This window comes from Syngnathus leptorhynchus, chromosome 4 (assembly GCF_054491065.1).
Source record: "Syngnathus leptorhynchus isolate UIUO chromosome 4, UIUO_Slep, whole genome shotgun sequence".
Taxonomy (NCBI): domain Eukaryota; kingdom Metazoa; phylum Chordata; class Actinopteri; order Syngnathiformes; family Syngnathidae; genus Syngnathus; species Syngnathus leptorhynchus.
This window is the reverse complement of record NC_141198.1, coordinates 8836060-8863057: the sequence shown is the minus strand read 5'-3', so window position 1 is coordinate 8863057 and position 26998 is coordinate 8836060. Positions and strand designations below refer to the sequence as shown.

The window sequence follows — 26998 nt, the reverse complement described above, 5'->3', positions numbered from 1 at the left end:
CCCAACATGCCCTTTAGCACACAGCGGCCTCAGCACCCACACAGTTCAATTGCCAGAGGCTCCAAATGACCAGCAAAGCACATTCACATAAAACTAAAGACAAATAACACACGCACTAAAAATGAAGGCGAAGGTGACAAAGGTGAAACAAAATCACCCCCACTGAGGGCACATTTATTTTCCATTTTTGTCCACAAGACAGAAAACATGCAACAAGGTTAACACGATTCAATAAAGACTGATTATTGATTCAAAAGCCCTTTATAGTAGTTAAACCATAGTCTCTATGTCTCTTTAAGCTCATTTCACTTTTATGTCTGTGAACAAGAAAGAAAGGTTGACACTGCTCAAGTGATGTCAAACCTCACGATTAGGAATCGTAAATGTCAATTAAAACATGAAGCGTGTTGTAAATATCCAAAAAGAGGAGAAATTAGCCAAACGCCATCTCGTCCACTTGTGTAAAATGAAAATGTTCTGAGGCAAGATGCAGAGCACAGTGCTAAAATGCCAACATCATCTGGTTGACCTTTCGAAAGAGGAGCTTTTGATGATTTCATACACGTTGCTCACATGCATCTCGGGAAGAACGTTACTGTCTTTTTAAAGGACAGCGTGGGCCTATGATTTTGTCTTGCAAGACGCACACTCAAAGAGACAAAGAGATACCAACAGACAATACAGCCACACTAAATGTTTAAGGTATAGTTGAAAGATGTACGATAAGCATTGAACATATGACTTTCGATTACGGTAGTAAATACTACATCCTGCGCAGAATGATACGTCATAACTTTCCACTTCAAATCAAATGGAAAAGGATATGTTATCGTTATCGCAAAGACAATCTTGAATCAGAAAATACATCAAAAATATATGCTTTCCATTATGTATATGTCTGCTTTTGTTATAGACAAGAGTGAGGCAACCCACAAAAAACGACCACTAACCCAAAAGAATCACCATCTTTGCTACAAATAAATCAAGCAGGTTTCACGTCTTAAAAATAGTAAATTGCATAAACAAGATCTCTGTCGATCAGGCATACCAAACCACATTGCATTTTCCTTTCCACAGAAGTCTGTACACACCTGAAAGTCTAAAGGGCCGACAAAATGTTCAAGAAGCAAACACTTGGATTTCTCAACTTCATTAAATTTCACTCAATGTAGACATCTCCCTGATCCTTTTAACTAAGGCCTCCAAAAGTGAAAGGAGGACCAAACAATGAATAGTTTCAATTTATTTTGCTTTGTGGAGGGTGGCAGAAAAGTAGACAGCCTGAATAAGAGCACAACTTGAAACTGAAATAAAATCAAATCATTTTATGTGCACGTCTGCCTCACAGTAACAGTTTATATTCCAAGAACATGCAAGTTCGGTTAACTGAGTACTGGAATAAATTAACAAGTGGATGAAAGGGAAAAATTCAAAGGCCCTGAAAAATATTTTAGAAAAACCATCTTAAAATAATGTATGAACATCCTGTGCGTGATTGCTTCCATATGAATTATTTCTCGGACAAAAATCTGTTAACTTTTATCAAGATGATCATTTCAGCTAGAAAGGTTCTGTTCATACAGATGCATTTTTGCATATAAAGGCAAGAGCTGCCATCCAGTGTAAATGGGGGCCAAGGAGAACGCTGAGACTGAAAAAAGACTCGAGAAAAAGAAAAAACCCAAAGATACGCTTTCTGTCTAAACACATTTTGAATGATGGGTTAAGTTCAACTTACTGAAAGATATTGGCTGTAGAAATGGAGAGCCATCATCTAAAATGAAAAGGCTTCTCCCTTAGACATGCAATAATAATCCCTGAATGTTTCATGATTAGTTGACATCTGCTACGAATAAAAGTAATAAACCTCTATGAAAGTGGTGGTCAAACAACTATCAACACGATAAATATGTCGGAACTGCAGCAAAGAAGCAGACCATTTTTACCTACTGCTGGATCACCACCCAAAAAAAAAAAAAGTGGTTTCAAGGTGACCTCCAGCCACTCCCACGCCACGTCAATAAACGCAATAGTCACCGACACAACTTGACAACAGGCTGTGTTGATTTTGGAGGCACCAGAAGCAGCTGCAGGCCTGCCGCTTCGGTGCGCTTGCACGCTACGCATCAACCGAGCCGCCTCGTGAGCCCACGCGTGCATGCAACAGCAACAAAGTTGCACATTTTTCATTTGCATATATCACACAATACAAAGCACGGTTGGAAGAAATGAAAACAAGTTCTTCAGGGCCTTTAAAAAAAAAAAAATCAATTCCACAGATCTGCAGCCAATATTGACCCAATTGTTTGCTTTTGATGAAAGGTTATCTAAATTTCATCCATAGAAACAACCCTTTTGGGGAAAATGACAACAATCATGCTCTTTAGGCTCCCCCACTAAATGATAAAGATACATTGACTATATTTATTCAAGTCAACTATACACATTCTACATGAAGGTACAGACAGTAGCATACACTAACACTACTTATTATATTAGACGTCCATTAACATGTCATAAACATTGTCCTAAACAGTCCCTGACAAACTGACATAATGGTCAGATTTTATGTATCATTTTGACATCTACTTTTGTTATAGCTAGATTCATGAGTGAGTTTTTTGGGGTATAAAAATAAACTAACCGTACAATCAAACTGAGCTTGAATTGTAGAGCATAGAACATTTGTAGATAATGTTTCCCCAAAGTACTACAAGAAGATTTACAAAAAAAAAAAAAGAAAAAAAAAAAAGGTTCAAATGTCATTTAAGACTTAAAAAAAGGAAAAGCCAAAAATGTAACTACGAAGCGAGGCTGCTGCCTCAAAAATTGCCGTGGAAGACTGCGATTCGCCCCCGAAATGAGCCCCACAACAACTTTACATCAACATCCCACCTCATTAAAGTTGATCAGATGCTTTTGTGGGAAGTCAGTGCTGGCTGACCTCGCTTTCATCCGCAAGTAAAAAAAAAAAAAATAACGAAGATCCCTAGCAAGGATCTTCAAAAACGTTTTTAGCCACCGGGCATAATATCTTGGAGGGAGAGCAAAAAAACTTACAAGGAAAAAAAAAATCGATATACTTCTGATGCGTTTGCAGCTGTATTAAAGCATCATTTGCATGTTTCCAGAAAAGATGTCTGCTGCAAATGAAGAGGACATGAACCAAGAAGAGAACATGTCTAACTGCTCCCCACAGAAGTAAAGCAGTGCCCAGCGCAAAAAAAAAAAATTCCCCGGGAGGGTTAAGAATCACACGATGGATCCTCCGAGGGAAAATGACGACATCTTTAGGAACTCGGTGCATTCAGTCACAGCCCCGCACCCCCTTCGTGCATGGCAGCATGATGGATAGACCCAAGGCCACATTTTCCTTCAAATGAGAGAGCGTACTCGCGTGAGCCTTCATGTTCACAGAGGTCAGCATTATCAGTGTCAACAAAATAAATGACTTTTGCTTTGGAATGTAGCAAGGGTACGCTGTAAAATCTCATGGCGAGCAATCAAATGTCTGCTGGGGTATTTCACAACCTCTTTCATCGGCAGCCCACAAGGTTAACAATGTAATCTATGTCTATTAGCAAAACCTTCCTTGATTCCGCGAACCCAAAAGCTACTTCATGTGCTAAAAAACACTTTCTTTAGCCCTTGCTTCAGTGATGGGGCACACTTCGTTTAAAAATCACAGAAAAGTCTCACCATATTTGATTTTCTTACTAAACCGGGGAGAAGATGTATATAATATATTTCTTTCAAATGTGTCTTATGTAGTGAGAAAAGCTTCATTGGCACCTCATCTTATTGCAGCAATTCGCTCAACATTCATTATGCAGCGTTGGTCGGGCCATGCAATCTGGCCCCCGCACGCCTTCTTATCGCGCTACAAGTGCAGATGCTTTGCTTTGACTCAAAAAGAGGTCGGTAACACGTTTTGCGCGTGCCTCAAAGTCTTTGCAGACGCATACATGCTCCGGGCATGACGCAAAAGAAAAACAAAAAGACCACAACAACTGTTTTGCTTCCATCGCTCTTGTCTTTCCACCACTTCAGGGTCTCAGTCAGGGCAAGTAAAGAGTAGCGTGCTGGACGATGAACGTTAATCTGGCATTACGGTTTCCTCGGAAAAATGACGATCGGAGCGTGTTCTCGCCGGCCGGCCAGCTCGGAAAGTTCTTAGTCCTTCAGGTTGTCCTCGCCAACCCCCTGGGCCGACATCTCCGTCAGGACGTTGTCCAAGTAATTTGGGTCAGGATAGCCGTGGCCAGTCAGGTTGGAGCCGAATTCGGTCTTGTGGTGGATCTCGTTCCACACCACCGTGTCAGACTCGCCTGTGGTACTGGAAGTGCCGATGGTGAAGATGAGGCGTCTGTCCCAGGCTGTGATCAGCAGCTTGAGAACCTGTAAATTACACAAGTGGTGACGCAAAGAGTTCATCTGAGGAGAATTGGTTGTAGTGGCTTTCAACCCCATTTGATCCATCCATCCATCCATCTATCCATCCATCTTCTTCCGCTTATCCGGGGTCGGGTCGCGGGGGCAGCAGCTTTAGGAGGGACTCCCAGACCTCCCTCTCCCCAGCCACTTCTTCCAGCTCATCCCGGGGGATCCCAAGTCGTTCCCAGGCCAGCCGAGAGACATAGTCTCTCCAGCGCGTCCTGGGTCGTCCTCGGGGTCTCCTACCGGTGGGACATGCTCGGAACACCTCCCCAGGGAGGCGTCCAGGAGGCATCCTGATGAGATGCCCGAGCCACCTCATCTGGCTCCTCTCAACGGTGAGAGTGCACAAGCAGCCAAATGCCGTGGCCCCCATTAGATTGTTTTCTTTATTTTTCACCACATAAATTTGGGCTGTGAATCACAAGGCTAAGCACCATCAGATTTCAATTTTGTTTTACTGTGGCGGATGGACCAACACATAACTCTCTGGCAAGTTTGAAATCCACAGACATACATTTTGCAGCCTGACTCACCTTCCTGCCCTTTTCGTTGTCTGGCAGGTAACACTGCCGAGGGAACCCCCTTGCGCTGAACTTCTTCCCAGGGTTGGGGTGCTCATTGGTCTGAAACATACAGCACATACAGTAAACAATCGTTTTTGTATTTAGAATGGAATTGTTTGCTCACAAATATGAACACTAAATAATATATTTTCTCCTCCCTTTCCCATGAGAAAAAAAAACACAATAGATGACAACTGACATCGAGGATTTCCTTGTTAGGATTCCCGTTGATCAAATACCAAATTAATTTGCAAGCACAGTGTCAAAAACTGTGGAAGAGGAAAAAGATGGAGGTACACTGGCTTCACTATGAAACCTGGAGGTGTCCATCTCGCTGCTGTGCTAACGTGACAGCCGAGCAATTGGGAGAGATCGAGCCTGTCTTCAAAGGTCATTGTAAAATTTCTAGCACCGCTGGAGAGTCAGGACGAAATAGGCCGCCTTCCATTTTCCTAACTGTTCTGAACACATGCTGCAAAAAAAAAAAAATCTTCATTCAACATAAAGGAGTATTAGATTTATCAAGATTATAAAATTCAAATTCTGATCCACCACTTGAAACACATTTTCGATTTAGCGTCCTAAGATAGAAAAGAGCACAGTGTTCTTAGTCACTTACAAAGCTCAACCTTGATACGAGAATGATCAAACTTAAGCGGCTAAAGCAGCGGCAGTAAGGTGGATTAGAGCACAAAAAGCAAGAAGGATTAGTGAACTCAGATATTTCCGACCTGGACACCGGCAGGAATGTCGTAGACGATGCGAATGGTCTTGGAGTCTGGGTAGCCGGGTAGGCAGTGGGGGATGACGTGGTATTCCATCTTCCCGGGAGGCTGAGTGCCCGTTTTCTCTCCATAGATGGTCTTGCATGTTGGGCACTGAAGACTGCCATCCTGCTTGGGAGAAATGAGCGCAATTATGTCTGAAAATATGATCATTGTCGCCATTCAACATTTTAAGTATTAGCCAGTCATTGTAGCTTATACAGCATTCAAGATGATGTGAGAGGAAGCCTTTAATCAGACTTGTGTGTATGTGTGTCTGTGTGTGTGAAGAGGAACCTGTGGATGTTAACATTCAGCATATGGCAAATGAAATTCAGCCCATCATTTTACGACTTCAGCATCAGGCCAAGGAAACCAATACAGTTTGAACGCTTTTTATGTTTTCAAAGCACCTCCGATGTGTTCCCTTCGTATTGTGTGACTCGTTTTGTCTTCTGCACAAAGCACATCAGTAGCTTTGTGCAGATGGTGTTTGCATTTTATCCATCCATTTTCTCAACCGCTTTGTCCTCACGAGGGTCACGGGCGTGCTGGAGCCTACACCAGCAGTCAGACCCTGAACTGGTCACCGGCCAATCGCAGGTCACACATAGACAACCATTCCCACTCACAATTATATCTAAGGACAATTTGGAGTGGTCAATTGTATTTTCATCTTTATTATCCAACCTTTGTGCAACAAGAAATATAGGAGAAAGATGAAACATCCATGTGTGTAGTCCAAAAATGTGTGTGTTTCGATTTTAATTAGCGGTATTGCACAAACGAATGTGCTTGCATTTTCTGCTTCTGCATCAGAAAACAGGCGTACTGTTAATATTTCATGCAACTGCACCAAAATGAGCTGAATTCATAATGATTTCCTGCAAGTCCCAGTGCTGGGCTTTCGAGATGGATACGAGTGATCTGATAAGGCTCTTCGCAATCCCCATCTGTGTAGAACAATTGGCGAGTTGGATCATCTGCCAGTGCCGTGCAGCCCAATCAGTCAGAAAGACAGTGTGAGCTTGCAATTGGAGCCTAGAGAGTGACATCATAATAACGCTTGGCTCACCAGCTTTTACCCACCTTATTGCCATTGTTGTACATGGCCACCAGGCACAGCAGATGGTACATATGGCCGCATTTGCCAAGTTTGCCCACCAACTCTGGCTTGATGCCTTTGTGCTGCAGGACGCCTTCATAGCCTGACGCCGTGGCCAGCCTCTCCATGCAGATGGTACAGTCCTGCACAAGCCAAACACAACACTTCAGGCGCCAAGCTCCAGAACGTTTCTTTTTTTTTTTTTCTTCTCTCTCATATTTTAACACCTGTGTAGGCTGTGTGCGTGTGTTTGTTTTTACCTCATCTGGTGCCACTTTAATTTTGTCAGTGTATCTACGGACAACATCCTCTGGGGTTTTCCCTTGTGACACAAAACAAATAAATTATAGAAGGTAAAACACGCACACACACAAGAAAGGTGCACAGAATATTCTGTGCAAGTTCCAATTCCACTTCATCAGTTGTTACATTTCTCTTCTTTGCTATCACAGTTCACTAAGCTGAAGTCCCATGAAATGTGATGCCTTGATACTTACTGTATGTGGAAGTCTTACGTGACATAATGCAAACTATATTTTAGCCTCAAAATATGACTCCTCCCTAATATATGACCTCAGTAAAAAGTTCCACACTACATGTTGAAGTCATCATTCAACCATTGCAGTTATAATTCTTTTATGTGCGCAACCAGTGTAGCATGGCTGAGCATAACCACACAGCAGACCACTACGGAATGATTTTGCCGCCAGAATGTGTTTATTTGGTTCAGCTAGGCAGATGTACCACTATGCTGCCTCCTTTCCATGCATTACACACCATCCTCTGTGTAATCTTGTGTTTTGACACAGTTGTAGTGACAGACGTGAAAATTGAAACATCTTAACATGTATCATACTAAATTGGCTCAACCACAAACTGTAGACCGTTTTTGTTTGAAATGTACATGATTGCATGACAGTTTTGCCTCAATCCTCTTAGTGACACGGGTAACATGTCACCAAGGTAGTACATGTCATAAAGGTGAAAGAATACAAGTTGTGCAACACAATGGGATCTGTAAAGGGCTGAGGAAGAGGACAACTGCAGTGTAGGCTGGGGATGGAAGCCTCACTGATCAATTAGGACAAAGACTCCCTTGGGATGTCCGGAGTTTCTGTGGCTTCCATCGACCTGTTTTCATTCAGGCCATGGCCTGTGAACTGCTCTCAGCACAGAGTGCCACAGCTGGCTGCTGTCTGTCTATCTTTGGCCATCCATTCATTTTCGATACCATTAAAAGTGGAACAATTGAGCTCGTTGACATATTTTCCTCCCCTGTAACCTGCAACTGCCGTTCTACCACTTTTGCTTCCATCTTACCTTTTCTCAGGTGCTTTTTCTTGGTCTTGCGTCGCGTACCGTTGACTCCCGGCACAGGCTTCATATCGCTCTTACTGATGTGCGGCGGGTGCAGAATGGGCTTGGGTGCTCGGGTCAGGCAAACAGGGAGACCTACAGCGCACATCAGGATACCGGTCATACCTGATGCGTATGTAACAGCACACACACACAAACACAAATACACACATAGAAAAATTGAAAAAAATAATCGTGAGTGGTATTGTAATACGTTCACCGCAAAGGAAACATTTGAATTCATCCAACCTGCTATCGCTGGATGCACTGGTCCAGACCCAGTCAAGTTTTTGACTGGGAGAGCAGGAACACTGCAAGGTAAAAAAAAATAAAAAAAAATTAAATGAGAAGGCCCTGTATTCAGTATGTTGTGATACAATGAAACAGTCTGTCACATGGCTGGGTCTGATCCATGCTGACAGAATTGATTTCATTGCACACATGAGAACAACCATTGTGAAGCCCATTTTGCACAGCATTAAAACAAAAAAACAAATAAAAATAACAATTCTCTAATACCCAATGTGAACCATAACCTGCTGAACATGCTAAAAATGCACAACCACCAAGTTTGATGTGTAATCATATATCACTTGTCACACCAAACCATTATATCTATATTTATTAATGGACAAAATGACCCTCCGATAAGTCACATGCAGCCGACATGTGGAAACGTGGTGCTACACACTTCATCCACTTAATGTCAGCTAATAGCGCTTCAAATGACTCGGCTCTTTGACCAAGAGGGCCCTGAGGTCTTTGGCCTTGCAGCTCAGAGGCGTTTCACAAATCCGCATCAAATGATTTCTTTGATCTAAGTCTGCAAGAGCATTTCTTTCAGTGCCAGCAGAAGGAAAATAAGGCTGTCCCGTTGACAAACTGTAGCACAGCAAAGTCCAGCTTACTCCTGCTGCACTTTTTTTCTAATTACTTAGTTTGATCAAAACTGCAAGACAGTTAACTCAGCAGTGCTAGACTCCCAGGACAACACTTTCAAAGAATGGAATCATCTCATGTTTTCCTTCATGTTCTCTTCATATGGGTGCACAGGCCAAATGTACATTTCACAAAATATGAGTATTCAAAATTGTGCTGAGGCAAAATATTCAACTGAAAAAAAAATATTGAAGGTCTAGTACAGATATAGGGCAAACTCAGATCAAAACTCATTTACAATTTAGCTTGTTGAGAGGGCAGGAATGAAACAAAATTCATCAATAGGGTAAAAGGGTGTTATTGTTCTACGTGTACGATACAAACTTCATACAGTACAGTGCAGAGAGCTTTGAGCTTTAATTAGGGATGCTTTTCATCTTCATTTCAATCCACTTGAAGCAAAGATCACACAATGAAGCCCAGAGAGTATTACATCATAAATATGCAATGCGATAAAACAGCTGCACACTTACTGACTTGAATAAAAAAAAGGAATATGAGCCAAACTGAAACAAGCAAGCAAACACTTATCTATGCTGTTTATTCACACAAATCAAAGACACATGGCCTCATGCAAACAGTGAACTGCAGCTCATCATTTTATAAAACTGCACACTGGCAGTTGTCTCTTTGGTTTAGATGTGCACCTCTGCAGGAAGTCATCCTGTCTGTCGGGGCGAAGCCTTGAGCACTGAGGTTTAAGACATCCTTCTGCCAATGTTGAAGGGAACCAGTTTAATCTATTTGAATTAAATGCGACTGGTAACATTTGCAACTTCTAAACTCAATAGACAAAGTATTCCAAAATGGTTATTGGTGAGGTCTTATTCCAAACAACAGCCTTTTCTTCCGTCTGGCTGAGCACACCTATTTGAGCCCATTCAGTCAAAGAGGATGAACCTAACCACCTTGACATCTCTTGCACTCCGCCAAATCAAATCTGTCTCTTCCTTCTGAAAGGTGTACGTTCCCTCATTCCCAACAGCCGGCATTCCGTAGCTTTTATATGTTAAAGAAAATTTGTTTGGTGTTTTATTTTAATCACCAAAGATGTATTTCCTGGAGTTCAATGCATTTTTCTCCCTATCTGCTACCTCCTCATACTGTCTTGAAAGATATTTTTCTGGGATCTTCCGGGATCCATCATTGTGAGTAAAACTCAAGCATAGTGATGTTCTTCTCGCCCAGGGACTGTCCGATGATCATGGCATTGTTGTCAATGGTGAAGTAGCCACAAGCTATCCAGCTAGAACAGTTGGCCCTTGTCCTGCATTGAATGAAGCAAATGCCACAGAATATATTCGTAGACATGCTAGTTTATCATCTGGCTCACATTGAATGTGGAGGGAAAAAAAAAAAAAATCCTAGTTCGTACTTTGGTTTTGAAATATTATTTTGTGACACCAGCCCCGGAAATTGTGGCACACCTCTTATATCAAGTCTTTCAGGCAGCGCAATAAATTTCACATCTAATGGTCTAATTTCTGACCTTGTCTAATTACAGGAGCTGATAAACAAGAGTAATGTGAAGCAATCAATGAATCTTTTTACTGCTGTGGTCAAATGTATCTTTTACAGGCTACATAGGTAGTTTGGAGCAGCATGTAAAGGAAGGCGCAAAGATCCTGGTCTTTATATGTCCATTACAATACTTTGTTGAATTTTGAAACTCCTACTATTTGTGGATGTAAACATGTAGCAATTTGAAACGACTCAATCTCCCCAAACAAGCATCTTAATTCACATTCTGTGATTTTCCATAACTCGTGCTGTCACACTTATCGGTGATTGGGCACTGCATTAGGTACACCAGCAGAATTAAATGAGATTCAAAACGAGTTCAAACCCATACAATGAATGCTTGAAACAGTCAGGAAGGTGTTAATTATTATTTACAAACACATTTCATTGTGAGATTGCTAACATTTTGGTTTCTTGCAAACTAGGGGAAAAATTATTGGATTTTTTTGTATACAGTCGCTTTTATGAGAAGGTTTTTGATACAAAAAAAAAAAAAAGAATGATGCGCTATCCATCCATCCATTATCTGAATCACTTATCCTCACGAGAGTTGCGGGCGTGCTAGAGCGATAACAGTGCAATCTGATGTAACTGTAAAGCAATGTCTCAAAACAAAACAAGGTGCCAAGTATCTGTGTTTCTATATTCTACTGTGTGCAAAAAAAAAAAAAAATCTGATGTCTCACATTATGTGTTGATTTCTGGTGTCCACAAATGAGCCTGTGTGAGAGGTTTGTGTCGGTGCACACGTGAGTGAACATGTTGCTGAGGGTATGTAAAGCACGTGCATCCTGTATGTTGAGCCACCCCCGCTTGACAATTTTTGTACAGCTCAGCCTCTTTCGTAGCTTTCTCTTAGTTTCTCTGCTCATGAGTGGCGATGACAAAGTGGAATAACAACTATTTTATGATTAAACTTATCGCTTGGAGCCATTTTTACCTTAAAATTGTCCAAATTCTCTAATGTCAGCCTGATAACGGTAATTATTCATTAATTTGTGTACTTATTCACAAAAACAGATGATCTTCTGTGATCAGTCAAAACAAGACATTAACAAATGTCTGCTTTTACTATGGAAAACAACAACCATAGCAGCAACTGAATCTTTTTTTAATCACCAAACAATACCAAATAAACAACAGTAAATGGGGAAACTTTCACTTTCGTGCAAAATTATTTGATGGAATAATTGATAGAATAATTGATTATAAAAACATAAAATGAAAATATCAATAAAAATGACAGCCCTAAAGTAAGTACATGTACGTATATGTATAAATACAAACGGGTTGGGACTGAAGATTCAGTGATAATACTAGAAAGCCTGATTTTCCTCAATGGTGTTCTCCACTATCGTCAAACCACAAACCCTAATTTTCCATAATCCATTATTCATTTTTCCCCTGTGGAGCCTGACCTCCATGGCTAGAAGGTGCCCGCAGCGATACCACAACCCGCTGCTCATACTCGAACCACTCATCACACACACAACTAATGAAACCCGAAAGACTACGACATCACATGCTCCCAAAACCCATGCTGCAACGGCACTGTCTGATAATGACGCCCGAGTTCAAAGAAGAATCAAAGAAGAAGTGAGGGCAAAAGTTGCAGGAGACTTCCTGCCTGTGGGGCCAACATAAGCTAATTATTGAGCAGCAACCATGTCAGATACACACAAGGGAGACTTTTTCAGTCGGACTCGAGGGCATTTTTGCAGAAACACTCATCAGCATGTTACTGTAACCTAATAGTATTGAGAAATATAATGATAATACAGTTATATAATACAATAAAAGTTCATTACCCTGGTGGAATGGTTCCTCGAGGAGTGGCCACAGAGATGCGCTGAGTGCCTGGTCGGTTCAAGTTGTTCTGTCCATTGACTCCAAGTGTGTTGTGGCCAAAGGATGACATCACAGGAAAGTTGGTTGGGGACAATGGCACCTGCACCTGTTCACCTTTGGTTTGCCCGCCTCCTACACTGACATTATTGGTCGCTGATGAGGTTGGAGACCAAAGAGAGGTTCCAGCAAAGGTGTTGCTCTGCCGCACTGTCGTCAGGGTTCCTGTGGCACCTGTATTGCCTGGCGGCCCTCCGTGGAGCTTCCGACGCTGAGAGGCAAGGATTGCATTCGATGCGGCTCTCGTACTGTTGACCAGGATGCATTGCTGGCACGAGCAGGGCTGGCCGGAGCTGGCGCCCACAGGCCAAGACTGCGACTTGGGGATGGAACCCATGATAAGCGGGTAAGCGAGATCCATACGTCTTCGAAGCCGCCGCTTGCGCTGACTCTGCTTGTTGGTTTGTGACATGCTATTAAAGTCAATGAGGTAACAGAAGCCTAGAGAAGTCAGATCCAGCCACGGGTGCTGCTTCTCATAGGCATTCTGGATGGTCACGCAGATCTCCATATCATAAAGCGTCCATGAGCCATTGTCATTCTCCCACTCCCATACTACACCTTTGCCAGGAGCAGAGGATGGTTCATAGAAGTTCCTCTGCACTGGTCTCATGGTGCCTGAAAATACAAGACAGGATTAAGAGTGACACTGAAGCACAGTTGGTATTTTGTGGAGCTGTCGAGCATGTAAAACTGTGAAGATATGGAAATTTGACTGACCGTAACAGCTAGTGAGGCCATTAGTAAGAAGTGTAATTGCTATTTTAACCTCAATTCAAACTAAGGATAATCCAATTATGGAATTAATAAATGCTGAGGCAGGAACTTGGGCTGCTAATGAAGATTACTTTGTGATAAATGTCTGCAAGGCTCAAGGCATACTATATTACTAATTGACACATGGACTAACATTTCATGATTGACAGCGCTTTTGTATACATTTCCCATATACATTTAATTTTTAATATACCGAGTATAGTATATGTCAAGCACCCTGGATTTGCTGCAGTGATTTTCTGTTGTGTCCACACAAAAATTCAAACACGAGTTGTTGACATTTTCATGTCATGACTCTCTCCATTGTCCTTCCTGACAGGAAACTGAGCGAAAGTGTCCACTTCCTGACTGGTTCTGTGTGATTTTAGTAGCCATCTTTCCTGCCCTACCCTCAACGTCCTCCAGTTGTCTTTAGCTTCCTATCAAGCGAGTCCTAGTTGTGTGATGTATTGTCTTGTCAGACTCCACAAAGGAACTCTAAACCCACTGCTACTCAGGGGCAAGGCAGTTCAGGGAGAGCTCAGCTGCCCTTCCAGGTCTCAGCTGGAGGAAAACTTCCTGCAGCCTGTTTGTCGATGGAGAGCCAAGTGTGCTTCCATTTCTAATAGCTTTGTTTTCCTCTGGCAGTGACCGAAGACCTGAGTGACTCCTGAATGGCTGAACAATTAGAACGTGTCCTTGACTATCCTCAGAAGCCAGCTGCAGGAATTAAAAACAGATGCCATCCCGTTTCAATACGCCATGCAAACGCATGGGCACACACATTCCTTATGACGGAAAGTGAAAATGTAAAACGGAATCAAATTTGCAGCTGAAAGTTCCACTTTGAGTAAGACCTTGAACAACATTCTGTAGTGTGACTGTGACATCTATTATGCATTCATCCAGAAGAGCATTTGAGAGGTCACCAACCCCTACAATTTTTGTTCTACTAAATCACAAAGACAGTTGACATGGTTGAAATAATCTTCTTTCAAACATTCCTCCATAGAGCTTGCTTTGTGCCTCAGGGAAGTCAAACTAGAACAGAAAAACAGCTTTCCTTCCTCAAATCTTGATGGGTGTCAACCAGGATTTAGATTCAGGAGGAACTCGAGGGTTTCACAACAACATTTTGAACATATTCACATTGAAAGACCCTTTGGGCTTATTCGCTTATTCAATCGATTATCAAATTTATCAGCAACTAAGAATAGAGTAATCATTTATATCCATTGTTTACTCTATCAATTAATGTTCCATTGAGATCAGTCACTGTTCATTTCTTGAAAATTTAAATTTTTAGTTGATTATGAACAATATAAAACAAAAAATACAGTCGACATATACGGAAGGCCCCCGTGACTTGCCTCCTAAATGACTATGAAGGAAATTAGTCATGCCTTAGATGCAACCACAAGCAGTCTCACAAATCTTTCAATAAAGAGCATGAGATTTATCTGTGTTGTAATGGAAGCTGTTCCTTCGGCTACACGGCGGTGAGTGTCATCGATAGTATACGGCATGTGAACGTTAACACTTGTTTTTTCTCTGAGCAGGCTGCCGGCAGCCAACTTTGCAGTGTTCCCCTCCACAGTCTGTCTTGGCTATGCACCAGCACTGTCTTTCTGAGCCCTTCCTCACATTTTCCACTCACTGGATTCCATTCTGGTCCATATCATCTAGTTAAGGCTTTTTCCTTCACTGACAGGGTGAGAGGGAAGGCATCGGAGAAATACCACGATCACAAGTTTTATGACATCTCTAAACTTTCCCTGAGGCTCAACTGAAGTGTACGTATGAGTTCAGGCACTGTCAAGTCGAGCAGACAGAGAAAAAGTCGAGCATTGTGCAGTTGAATTCAGTGGGCTGCGGCCGTTGACGTCATGCATCGCTCAACCCACTGCGCCAAATGTAAACAATGACATGTTGGCAGGACCAAAAACTTGATGCTAATTTCACCGCATCGGCCTCCCAACTGGTGAGTGATGGGACTTGTCTGCCTCAGTGAATCCACCCAGCAGCCTTTTGTGAGCAGGTGGATGAATGCTTGTGCTTGCTTTGTTCGCTTTTTGTTGGTGTCATTGAGCGTTTAAGTGAAGTCTTATAGTGTCTTTTTTTCCACATGGAGGATGCTGACAAGATAGTCAAAGTGAGGTTATTTTGCTCATCTCAATTTTAAACAATGACAATTAAGGCATTCTATTCTACCCTCAACCTTTCCATAATCTTTTTTTTCAACCACCGTTCAAGCAAATGAATGACATTTGAAATTGATTTGAATGTATTTTTAATTGCTACTACTAGCCCTAAATGACAAATGGGTGTCTGCCGGCTACATCGCGGCACACGAGCTCAGGCAAGCCAGTCAAGGTCGCCCATGTTGTCGCCTGGGTGCATTCTACTGAGTTGCTCGTTTTCCAGCATGCACCAGAAGGAGGATTATGAGGAGTGTTACCGTAAACAAAAGCCTTGCAATGGTCAGATTGACTGATTTAATCTCTCAATGACACACAGTCACTGATAAAACGCTAATTTGATCACTGCTCTCCATTGTAAATCAATTTTACTATCCTGCCAGCAATGCGGCGTAAACAAGTCACGTGACATCCGGATCTGTATTTAAAGTAGCAATAGAAGTTAGAACAAAACGAAACGTTATCTGCTATTGGCAAATTTATTTTTCACGTAATCAGTTTTGCCTGCCTCTATCCCATCACACACAGAAAACTGAGAGGGAGGAAAAAACAGCACTTTCCAATAAAACAAACTAATCCAAGATGGAAGAGAAGATGAAGAAACAGAATGATGCTTAAAAATATATTACACGCACACTGCGAGAAAACATTAGGGCCAAACAAATCAGAAAATCATAGTTGGAAGGGGACAGTTTTAATCAATGCATCAATCATGGTCTCTGCTCAAAAGCTGCCATCATTGTACCTGTGCAAAGTCTTTCTGCGAGAGCACTTAGCTGCTCATTAACAACCAACCTGAGATGAGAGACTATAATAATGAGGATGACAGTTGGCATTAAGCTGCTTTAACAGCATTGTAGGTTTCAATATCACAGCTCTCCTCCTCTTCTCTTACACTCACACATTAAAGCACATTTTCTATGCTGATATGACACATTCATTTGCAGCCCTTTACAATGTACTGCTGTGTGAGCTGCCACTTGGATTCCCAAAAGCGTCATTTGGTCTTTATTGGCAAACACGATGGATGCACCAAGCCAAAGCCTTAGTTATGGTTTACACAAAGACTAAGAAAGAGAGGAAGATGGTAAGAAAGTATACAAAACTAAAAGAGCTGGAAGGGGAAAATAAAAAGGATGAGAGGGAGGAATTGGAGGGGGAAAGAATACTGGAGGAGGTCTATGAATGGTGGAGGATTTGTGCCAGCGAAGAATAAAAAAAAAAAAAAAAAAAAGGGGGGGATGTTTTTCTTTGGTTTAAGCCTGTAAAGTGAACACTGCAATAGAAAGGAGTCTCACGAATAAGTTCTGCTGCCAGAAAATCGGGAGAAAAGAGGCTCAACTACTTGGTAAACCGAAGACATTCTAAGTTCTTTCAACTCTGAGACACCCCCATGTTCTCTGGGACAGATCTGCTTTTTGTCCCCTGGATACTCCTAAAAGAGAGAGCTAGCAATCTGTTTTTATGCACCAAATATCTGAAACAAAATCCCAGAAGATGACAGACATGCTGAGACTCTGCCTTCTTTTAAATCCATTACAGTTTTTCCTCTGTTGGTTTGGGTAACCCAATTTCGTTGACATGACCAGATGTTGGCGTAAAATTTTTTTAAAAAAAAAAGAGACAACCCAATGGGTTGACAACTCAAGCGTGTGTTCACGGGCCATTCTAAAAGTTGGATACTGCCAAAATTTGAGTTTTTGCATTATTGAGTGCACGTAAACAAAGTCTATATGAACAATTTTCGGAGAGAGATGAGATTTTAGTACTAATGAGCTGTATTGTTGTGCAGAACTATAATATTGATTGTGCAAATATCTTTATTTTTAAGAATGCCATTTCTGTTTCACAAAGAAAGCCAAACCAAAGAAGAAAAACTTTAAAACAAATTTAAACCTGCAAACCTGTCAAAATGTCTTTTTTTTTTAAGTTAAATGTTTCATATCTCTTTCAATCCTTCTTGTTTGGTATGTCGGTTTCAATCAACATTATTTTCTCTATTTTAATGTTCCGTTTATTTTGCAGTTTTGCATTTATATTTGTCTCGATACTTTCTGTAAAGGATGTTGAAATGGCTTGCTTCAGCAAACTGCTAAAAATCTGCCTGGGCTCACCCAAGCCAAAGAGCAGACAAGTTACATGCAATGTATTTACAAGTACGGCTGTAAAACAACAACTCGAAAAATATTTTGCAGTTGGTCCACACGCCAGTAGAGCAGCCAAGCATCAAAACCTGCAATAACCATCAGAATCTCAGAATTTCGTAACTGACCTCGCCACTTGCTGACTCACCGTGTGTGGGAATAACAACAAGGCTCATGCACATGTGCTGGTCTACCTGTGTGTATATGGATGAAGGCTGCAAAAGAGAGAAGAAAAAAACAAAAAAACAAGAGGTGCATGTTGCGGTAAGCACAACATGTGCTTTGCTTTGATATAATAGAAAGCAAAGTCTATGAAAATCTTCCATTGCACGAGACACAAATGAGCAAGATATTGGCATACTGACTGATTTCGACACACTCAACCTTATGTAAAACAGACATTTGAAATTGTTTTTTGTATTTTTTTTCCCATATTCTCAAACAATATTCGTCTCAGACACCAGTCAATTGATTTCAGAGTTCTGTAAGTCTTGAATCAGTCCAGTTTGAAAGCAGCACTGCCAGATAGAGAAACAAGAGTAAACAAGAATTTTGAATATTTATACAGCGAGGGGTGGGGGACGATAAATCAAGGACTGTGTTAGGAAACTCAAAATAACATTTTTAGTAATATGGGTATTTCTGCAATAATAAATTCCCAATTTTTTCCCAATGTGAACATCACTATGACTCTCCATTAGGAATAATCTTCAAACTTCATCTATTCAATACCGCCTCCACACAGACACACCCACACCCACACCCACACCCACACCCACACCCACACACACACACACACACACACACACACACACACACACACACACACACACACACACACACACACACACACACACACACACACACACACACACACACACACACACACACACTCCAGCCAATTTTGCTACAGTTGTTGCCCGCATGTGACAACACCATATATCATGTCAGGGCTCACACACAGGAATGACATTGCATACCAGTGTCGTATCCTGCCTAATCAGCAGAAAGTTGACTTCTTGACCTATTGTGTCGGAGATGTTGAGAAACGAAACAGCTCATGCAGTTGAGGTCATGAAATGACCTTGAAAACACGTTATATGATTGAAAGAATAAATAATTACAGTCAAAGAAGAAGATGTTCTGAAACAGTTAATTACCTATGCAACTTGTGTAAACGCTGCACATTCGGTTTTATCAAACCAGATTATAGTCTGAGAGGTACACAGAAATATCCAAAACAAACCCCTAACCAAAACGAATACTTTCAGCCTATAAAACTCAAGCCCTTAGACATGACTACTGGTAGGTACTTGCACTCTCAGAAGGTACTAATAATTCACAGTTGACATTAATTATGAGTGGAAGGTGTTAAATCTTTGTGATCAATCATGCAACTTGATGGCCTTTCCTACAATGCTATTCATCCAAGCGCTCTCCCAGCTAAGCTGCTTTTGCATGGGGGAGGTTATGTGTGAAAGAAGTATCATGTGATGTACAGTAAAGCAAGTTGATCCCACAATGCCATGCTCACTCAAAATGATAATGTCGCTGTTGGCTGGAATATCTTTGGCCAATTAGCATTCCATTGCTTTGTGTGCCAACAATGTGGCACAGTGCACACAGATTGTCGTGTGCAAGTGTGAAATGCCCACTGCAAGAGCTCACACTAGGACAACGACACTTTCTCAAAAGCACCTTGGGCTTTAATTTTGGATTCAACAATTGATCATGCTCTCACTGCACAGTCATGACTCAAAAATGCACCAGTGACATCAAACCCAAATGTGATGTGCTTTTGGTTTCAGTTAAATGACGCTTTTTGCAGAACGTCAGACTAAACTCATAGGTCATTTATCTAAATTGAGCTTTGGTTCTTGTAAAACCAGACAATGTGAAACTGAAGTTCATAGCAGACGTGAAAAGATGCAGAATTGAGTCACTAAATGTCAAACAAACGTGGTTTCCAAGAGAAGCTATCGAACTACTGGACATTCCAACACTTGGAACACTAAATGAGACCATTTTAAAAAGCTGCGAGTGAGTGGTAGCTTAACAGGAGACAAACGTGCACAGCTTGACAGTGGCATTATGCCTCCCTCCTGCTGGACTGTCGCTTTCCATTAGAATAACGCTCCACCTCTCACTCTGTTCCTCTTCTCTTCTCACCTTGTCCGTGGCGTGTTCTGTTGACATTCAAGTGGAATCCAGCCAGCTGCTTTTGGGCTGCAGTGACTTTGGCATTTCCTTGGTTAGGTATCACGTAAATTCTCTTCAAGGCCTTGTCTTCAATGCAGTGCACGACAACTTGCACACTGGATAACGTTAACCACAAGGGTGAACATATTCACAGTGATTTGTGTGGTCAATTAATAAAAATTTACAAACAAGCGATATCAAAGATGCTTTGCTCATTCTTCTGTCTTCTAACACACATGGCGCTGATACATGCAGCCCCTGAGATTGCACTTTTTGCTGGATTTTGCTCATGAAGTCATATTCCACAAACACAATCTTAAGCAGAAAATTTTTCAACATTTCAAGATTTGACTTGCCTTTAAACTTAATGTAAAGTCCTGTTGCAACACACTCCCAATACGACAGCAGACAAACAAAGTAAAAATCTACAACTACAATTAATTGGTCTAATTACAAGCAAGAGACCCCAGCCACATTGTCATTTACTGTTTATACAGTACAATATTTTGTTTTTTCTCACTAACATGATTCATGAAAAGCTTTAGTTGACATTGAGCCAGCTAAAGTATCAACTACATAATCCATATTCATAGATAAGTGTTCAAAGCCGGAGCAATGAATGCAGATGCCTCTTCCTTATCTCATAGGTACTATAACTCCTTTTCTGCGTAACTGGGAAATCCTCTCTCTTCCTATTGTTTATAGAATGTGCCATCTGCAAAGAGATACCTGACGTGGGAGCTCAAGCTGCACTTTTTTTTTCCACACATTATTTATAAATACGAGTGAGGGTGAGTGAGGAGTGCAGATGCTCGTGTGCGTCCGAGCCACAGTACACCAAGTGCCTTCCTCAAGGCTGTATTTGTATTTACTCTTCTTGAATCAGTATTTCTGCAAAAAATCTGGAAGAGAGAACCAAAATCTAATTTCTCTCTGCAAAGCCTTTTCTTAACAAAAAAGGGAAGACAATAAATGTTGGACAAGAAACAAAACATTAAATCCTATTCCAACATCTTGAGGGAATCTTTCACACACACAAAAAGGACACCAAGTCATTATACAGTCCTGTTGAAAAAAAAGAATAATATATCAAGTAGACACACTGGGGATATAGCTACAACTTTCATTTCGCCTCAATTATAATGGCAAGTAGAAAGAAAAAGACACTGACCTCATAACATTGTCAAGTTCAACGTTTTAAAAAAATGAATCCCGTCAAGTCTTATGTTCTGGAATAAAAAAAAAAAAATTTTCTTGTGCAAATCATCATTTATCTAATGTGAGGTGGCATTTCATCTTGGCAGCAGCTATATGTTTGTGATCTAATATATTTTGTGCAGGCTATTTTTATGACAGGTCCAGCTGCCCGTGTGCGATGTCAGAACGTCCTTCTGGGGAAACCTTTCATCGCCCTAACCCTTCTGCCAACACATAATTGCATTTGAGAGGGCCTTAAAACGCCAGCACCTTTTTTTTTTTTTTCTTTTTTTTTTTTTCCCCCCCAGCTCCACCTTGACAATTTAGCAGTCATTCCTAAGTGCACACTTGCTTGTCTGTGTCACTTCTGCATCACGGGCAAAAACAAAGTCAGGAAACAAACGTAGCACAGTAACTGAATGTGAAATGGAGACCACAAAAGTGGCTACATGATGGATATGGCAGATAAGCTTGTGTGTTTTGCAGGTGGGAGTGGGTATAGTGAAAGGGGATCAGTCTACTCCAGTGTTTAGAGGTTCAAGCAGCCCCCTAGGGAACAGAACAGATCAATTTTGCTTGGCTGTGAGCCAAATAAACTGCCTTCTGCTAGATATCCATCCACGCTATGCATAAAATTACACGTCAACTGTACTGTAATGTGAAGCACTAGGGCGGGGGGATATTAAAATAATTGATATATATTTTGGATAATTGATTAATCATTTAAAAAATGTCACAATGGTCAGAATTTCAGCTTCACAACAGTAAACGTGATGCAATTTCTGTTAGTCTCCATGAAAGTAGACGAATGATCTCATTCTAAAACAAAACTTTTGCTTTTCCTTTGAGAAAACCACAAACAACAGTTCTGACACATTATATTGCATTGTCGGTGCAGTTTTTGTCAGTTGGAAATGTTTTTTTCATACAGGATTGAAATACATATCATTTGAATTTTTCAAAATCCAATTCAGACTGAATAAAATCCACTGAGGAAAATCATTGGTTGCAGCCTTAATATTATTTCAGACAATTCTCAGAGGAAAAACTACACCGAACCGCAACATTTGTGACGCACGCTTTGCTGGCGGATGTTGTCACATTACCATAGCCACCACCACATTACTTTGAGAAACTGTTTTCTAAAACCCTCAGGAGTTCATTTCAAACCCACTGGTGAGTTGGGGGCAGACTCTCCATAAGAACCCACCTAAAGAGACAACCTTTACGTTCCTCTCTCCCACTACAAAACAGTTTTTCCATTGGGATACTCAACAAACCTACGACAGCAAGTGGCGGCAGCTGTGACCTCCCGAGCCGCAAGTGTAGGCAACATTCAATCCGGTACACTTCCCAAGCAACATGCTTTATACTCTGAAAGGATCCCTGGAGCTGGAAATCAATTGCTGCGCTCGTTCTGTGGCTCATCCATTTGTAAGACATAGGTGGCGTGTACACAATGAGAACAAAGAGGAGATGGGATCAGGTGAGCAGGCTGCTGACCGTCAGTGTGACAGGTTTATACCAGCCGTGGGGGGAAGGTAACACACACAACATCACAACAAGGAGCGATAAACGTCAGGCCTCGGTGCCTTGCGCATCTCTGACAAATGGCGGCTGGGCCCATCTTGCAGGCAACACAGACACACGTCTAGTACTTTAGCGCCTACGTTAGTCATTAACCTTGTCTACACAGACCACCTGACAGTCATGAATGCTTCCCTACTTCAAGCAAAAGCAGGGATGTGTTGAACATGAGAAGGCATTTGGACATAAATACAAAATGTTTCAAAAGGTGTCAGAAAAGAATTGCAACGTGCTATTATAAACACTCGACAGTTTCGAGATATTCTTTTAGTATTAGCAAGAGAGCTACATCATTCAATGTCATGGAGTGGAATTTATCGCCGGCGCAAAAACCCATTAGAGGGAAAAACACACACTCGCACACACAAGCACAAAGGATGTTGACGACTATCAATACAGTTGATGGTGTTACACTGTAACAGTTACAGTGATTTTGGAGTCCTGTTTTGTGGGCCAGGATAATGCATGTAGCCTCAAAGGACACTTTGAAGCGCTTTTAGTACCTAATACAATCCACTACAGGAGTGTCAACAAATTTGTCAAAACATAAAAGTGATCTGTTTTGATTGACAACTTCTCAGATGTTTGCAGAATTCTTCTGTGACAATGGTCTTTCTCAAGACAAATTGATATAGGGGCTTGTTTGCAGTTAATGTTGTGGCTGGTGAGCATACACAAATTGAAGCACAATTACATAATACAATTCAATGCACATGAAGGTCACCTTGGATGTGACTTTGTATCGCTCTGTTATGTAATATCGTTATATTATCGCTGAAAGTTTTCCTGTCCCACCTCCCCAAGTTGATAGGACCGTTTCCTGCAGCGACACTTACAGTATACCCCACAAAGTGATTTACGATATGAACATGGTGGGAATATCTTCCGAATGTATCTTTTGGGCCAACAGCAAAATCAACTCGCGCGCACGGCGACTGGCTGGTGAGAACGAAACGAAGCTTCAGCGGAGTAGAGCAAAAACCAAAGCCAAACAAAAACATCTGGCCACATTTAAAACGGGCAACTCTCATCTGTGAAAATGACACAGAACAAAACAAAGATTGGCCCGACTGGATTTTGCTTTGAAGTGGCATGTGGTCGGTCTACTTTTATCATGGGATATATGTCAAAGCTGAAACTTTGTTGATGTCATCAGAGCAATGGCTCACTCTTTTAAATAGCGTGCTCTGCTGCCTTCCAAATGGCGCCGCATACCACACATTAAAAAGTGACGCGATAAAACGACTCAGCAAGTGTGCTGTATATTTCAAATGGGATTCTTACATCTACTTTAAACTCATCACATGGATCTGACATCCAGAAAAGACACCTTTGCTCCGAGCCACAGGCCCTGTTTACTTGAGGAATGAGTCTCACCAGCGACAAGGTCACCTTCATGCCGGTGACACTTATGAATGAATAAATGATTGCGGCACCTTTTCATCTGGGCATCTCACGACGTTTGGACACTCCTAACGCAGAAGTCTCGAAGCAGCTCGAGATACTGACGACTTTGGTTCGTTCCCTTGAACGTTACATAAGACTTGTGCGGCGAACACATCAAGGCTTGGTTTTAATCAGTCCCATAGAGAGATGATGTGACATTATTTGCAAAGGAAGCACGATTTCCCTAATTATAGCGCTACATCATATTTTAACAACTGTGTATGGGCCACATTATCCTCGAGTGGGATAATGGAAAACACATCAAATATATAAAGTGAGTAACTGTGAACTGTATCTATTCAGCAGTATTTTAACTTAATCTGCATTTTGGTTGCATGTACAGTGGAGCCTCGGGTTTCGAACGTCACGGTTCTCGAACAAATCGGTATTCGAACAAAAAATTCGAGATTTTTTTGCTTCGGATGTCGGAACCCTAACCCTAAAGCAATGACAGTGAGCGCCCGGCTGGCGCGCTGCAGTTGCGCGATCGGACCAAATTAAGCTCCCTGCGCACTGAGGTCTACTTAAATTTTGGAAAGTACATCCGGACTTTAAAACTATTTTCTAAATTTTAGCGACCGCTCTGTCACAATAATGCGACCAGCGCGGTGCAGTTGCGCGGTCGGCGGCGCGCTACTGTTGCGCGTTCGGCGATGCGCTGCAGTTGCGCGATCGGACCAAATTAAGCTTCCTGCGCACTGAGGTCCACTTAAATTTGGGAAAGTACATCAGGACTTTAATAAAATTTTCTACATTTCAACGATCGCTCTGTCACAATAATGCAACCAGCGCGGTGCAGTTGCGCGGTCAGCGACGCGCTACGGTTGCGCGTTCGGCGGTGCGCTGCAGTTGCGCGATCGAACAAAAATGGGCAAATGAAAAAATGCTTTAAAAAGGCGGGTTTTTTTGGAGGGGTTTTTTTTTTTCCTTGGAACGGATTCCATTTTTTCCCATTATTTGTAATGGGAAAACATGATTCGGAATTCACTTATCAAACAGCCTTCTAGAACGGATTGTGGTCGAAAACCGAGGCTCCACTGTACGTTTGACTTGACTAAAATGAACATATCGTCTTTTCAGGCATGTGTTTGCAGAAAAATACCTTTGATCAAAGTATCTCAAAAAGGTCCACTCAATTTTTTTGCCATAGCTTTATGTATTTTTAGATGCTGCACAGAAACAACTGGATGTTCTCCACAACCTTTGTGAAACTGACGAGTCTCTTACCTGTGTCCTGTCGAAACTGATGCATCGACTGCAAATCGATGATGTAAGGAGATAGCTGGCCATCTACTTGTCCTAAAACTACAGTTCCTCGGGCATCGCCCTTCAGGATGTTCTCAATATGGTGGCACACCGCTGCACTGTAGGGCCTCCAGCGCCCATGTTCATTCATCCACTCCCAGACCACCACTCTGGCCAGATTCTGGGGAGGGTAACCCAGTACATTTGCAGGAAGAAGCAAGCCTGGCCCAGGGCGAGCCATTGTCCCTTGCAGGTGAGACAGAGAACCACCTGTCAGTCAAATATTACTCTGGAACATTGTCATCAGAGCTACACTGGAACCAGCTTAGCTCAGCAACTTCAGTGGTCTGCTTTCAAGCATTCGGTCTTGCAGGAGTCATGGTCCTCTTCTACTTCTCGGAACAGGCTGATGGCTTGCTGCTGAGTCCTTGATCAACAGAGTAGCTCCCTCCAGGGTCCGAGGTGGCAGATGTTGATGAGGGGTTGCAGCAGTTCCTCTCATGAGCAGGTAAACAGGGAGAGGGGGTGACTTGCTGTAAAATGACAGGAAGGTGCGCTGGTGAACAAATGCTGAGTTATGACCCAGTTGCATCCACACCTTGTGTCTACTTCAAGGACAGTATTCCATGTGTCTACTCTGTCTTATGAGTGTTTGTGAGCTGTATGCATATATGAAGGAGTAGAAAAAAAAAAACGTCGATGCTCTTCAGGTTGGAGTGGGGGTGACTGATCCTAGCAAAGAGAATATGATTTTCCCAAGACTAATTAGAATTGTTTAGAAAATGACTAGCTGATGCAATTCAGACATAATGCCACATGCTGGGCTCATTTAACATGCACTGTCATTACGTTGAATTGATGGTGTCATACAGACCTGTAGGGTGCAGATGTAGTGCTTCACATCTGTCAAGCAGAAGCTACATTTCTCTGGCCCCGCTGGAAAAATCACGAGGATAAAACGCGCGCGCCTGTGTGCGTGTTGTGCGTGTGTGTCGGGGACAAAAAAAAAAAAAATTATTCCAAGCAACGCGATAATTTACATTTGTTGATGTGGAAAAAACGTGAAAATGGTCGTCTAAAAACGCACAGCGCAACAATCGTCCAACATCAACGCAGAAATCTGGAGTCGTCGCTTGCTTTGCCAGTTTGTTGCTCCGCCGTGCACCAGTCGCTCGACGTGCAGCGAAGACGCAAGAAGTCACTGTCCACGCGCACAAGTCCAGCAAACGTCACATTTTCAAGCCTCAAACAATTGCAATGGCAATACCCGAGAGCGCACCTGTATGGTGAGCGGTTGCAAATTCAGCCAAACTATCAAGTATATTTGATAAATGCTAATCTGTTTCCGGTGTTTCGTTTCAGAATAAAGGTTTATTTGAATTTGACCCATCATTTAATTGAATTCCCTAAATGGCTATTCTCGTGTGGCTATGAAATTAATTTTGACTGATAGCATAATATTAGCTGTCTCTTCATCTCTGTTTTTGGGGTTGATTAGCACCTATGGGCGTGCGCGGACGCCATGAGACAGAACTGATTATTCAAGAAAAATTCAAGATTATTTGCATAAACGAGTACGTAATGACAGCGGGTCAATTGAAAGACAAGGAAAATCCTATAAGAGTATTGCATTTTC

At 41.8% G+C, this 26998-nt stretch overlaps 1 protein-coding gene across 5 annotated transcripts; it reads right to left on the bottom strand.

Annotated features, from left to right (window-relative positions):
- Positions 1-173: 173 nt before the first annotated feature.
- Positions 174-26701, bottom strand: dtx1 (deltex 1, E3 ubiquitin ligase). 5 transcript variants are annotated; one of them, XM_085909617.1, is made up of 11 exons: positions 26237-26701; positions 25345-25895; positions 12765-13208; positions 12494-12665; positions 8475-8536; positions 8190-8351; positions 7130-7191; positions 6854-7012; positions 5732-5893; positions 4971-5060; positions 174-4398 (listed from the first exon to the last, which is right to left on the bottom strand). In XM_085909617.1, the coding sequence occupies exons 2-11, from the start codon at positions 25601-25603 to the stop codon at positions 4174-4176; spliced, it is 1797 nt and encodes a 598-aa protein (XP_085765743.1). In that variant the 5' UTR covers positions 25604-25895; positions 26237-26701; the 3' UTR covers positions 174-4173. The 5 variants fall into 5 exon arrangements, with proteins under 5 accessions (XP_085765743.1, XP_085765741.1, XP_085765740.1 ...); XM_085909615.1 differs by having other exon boundaries at positions 12494-13208; positions 26237-26330; positions 26450-26699; XM_085909614.1 differs by having other exon boundaries at positions 12494-13208; positions 26237-26699.
- Between the last annotated feature and the right edge of the window lie 297 nt (positions 26702-26998).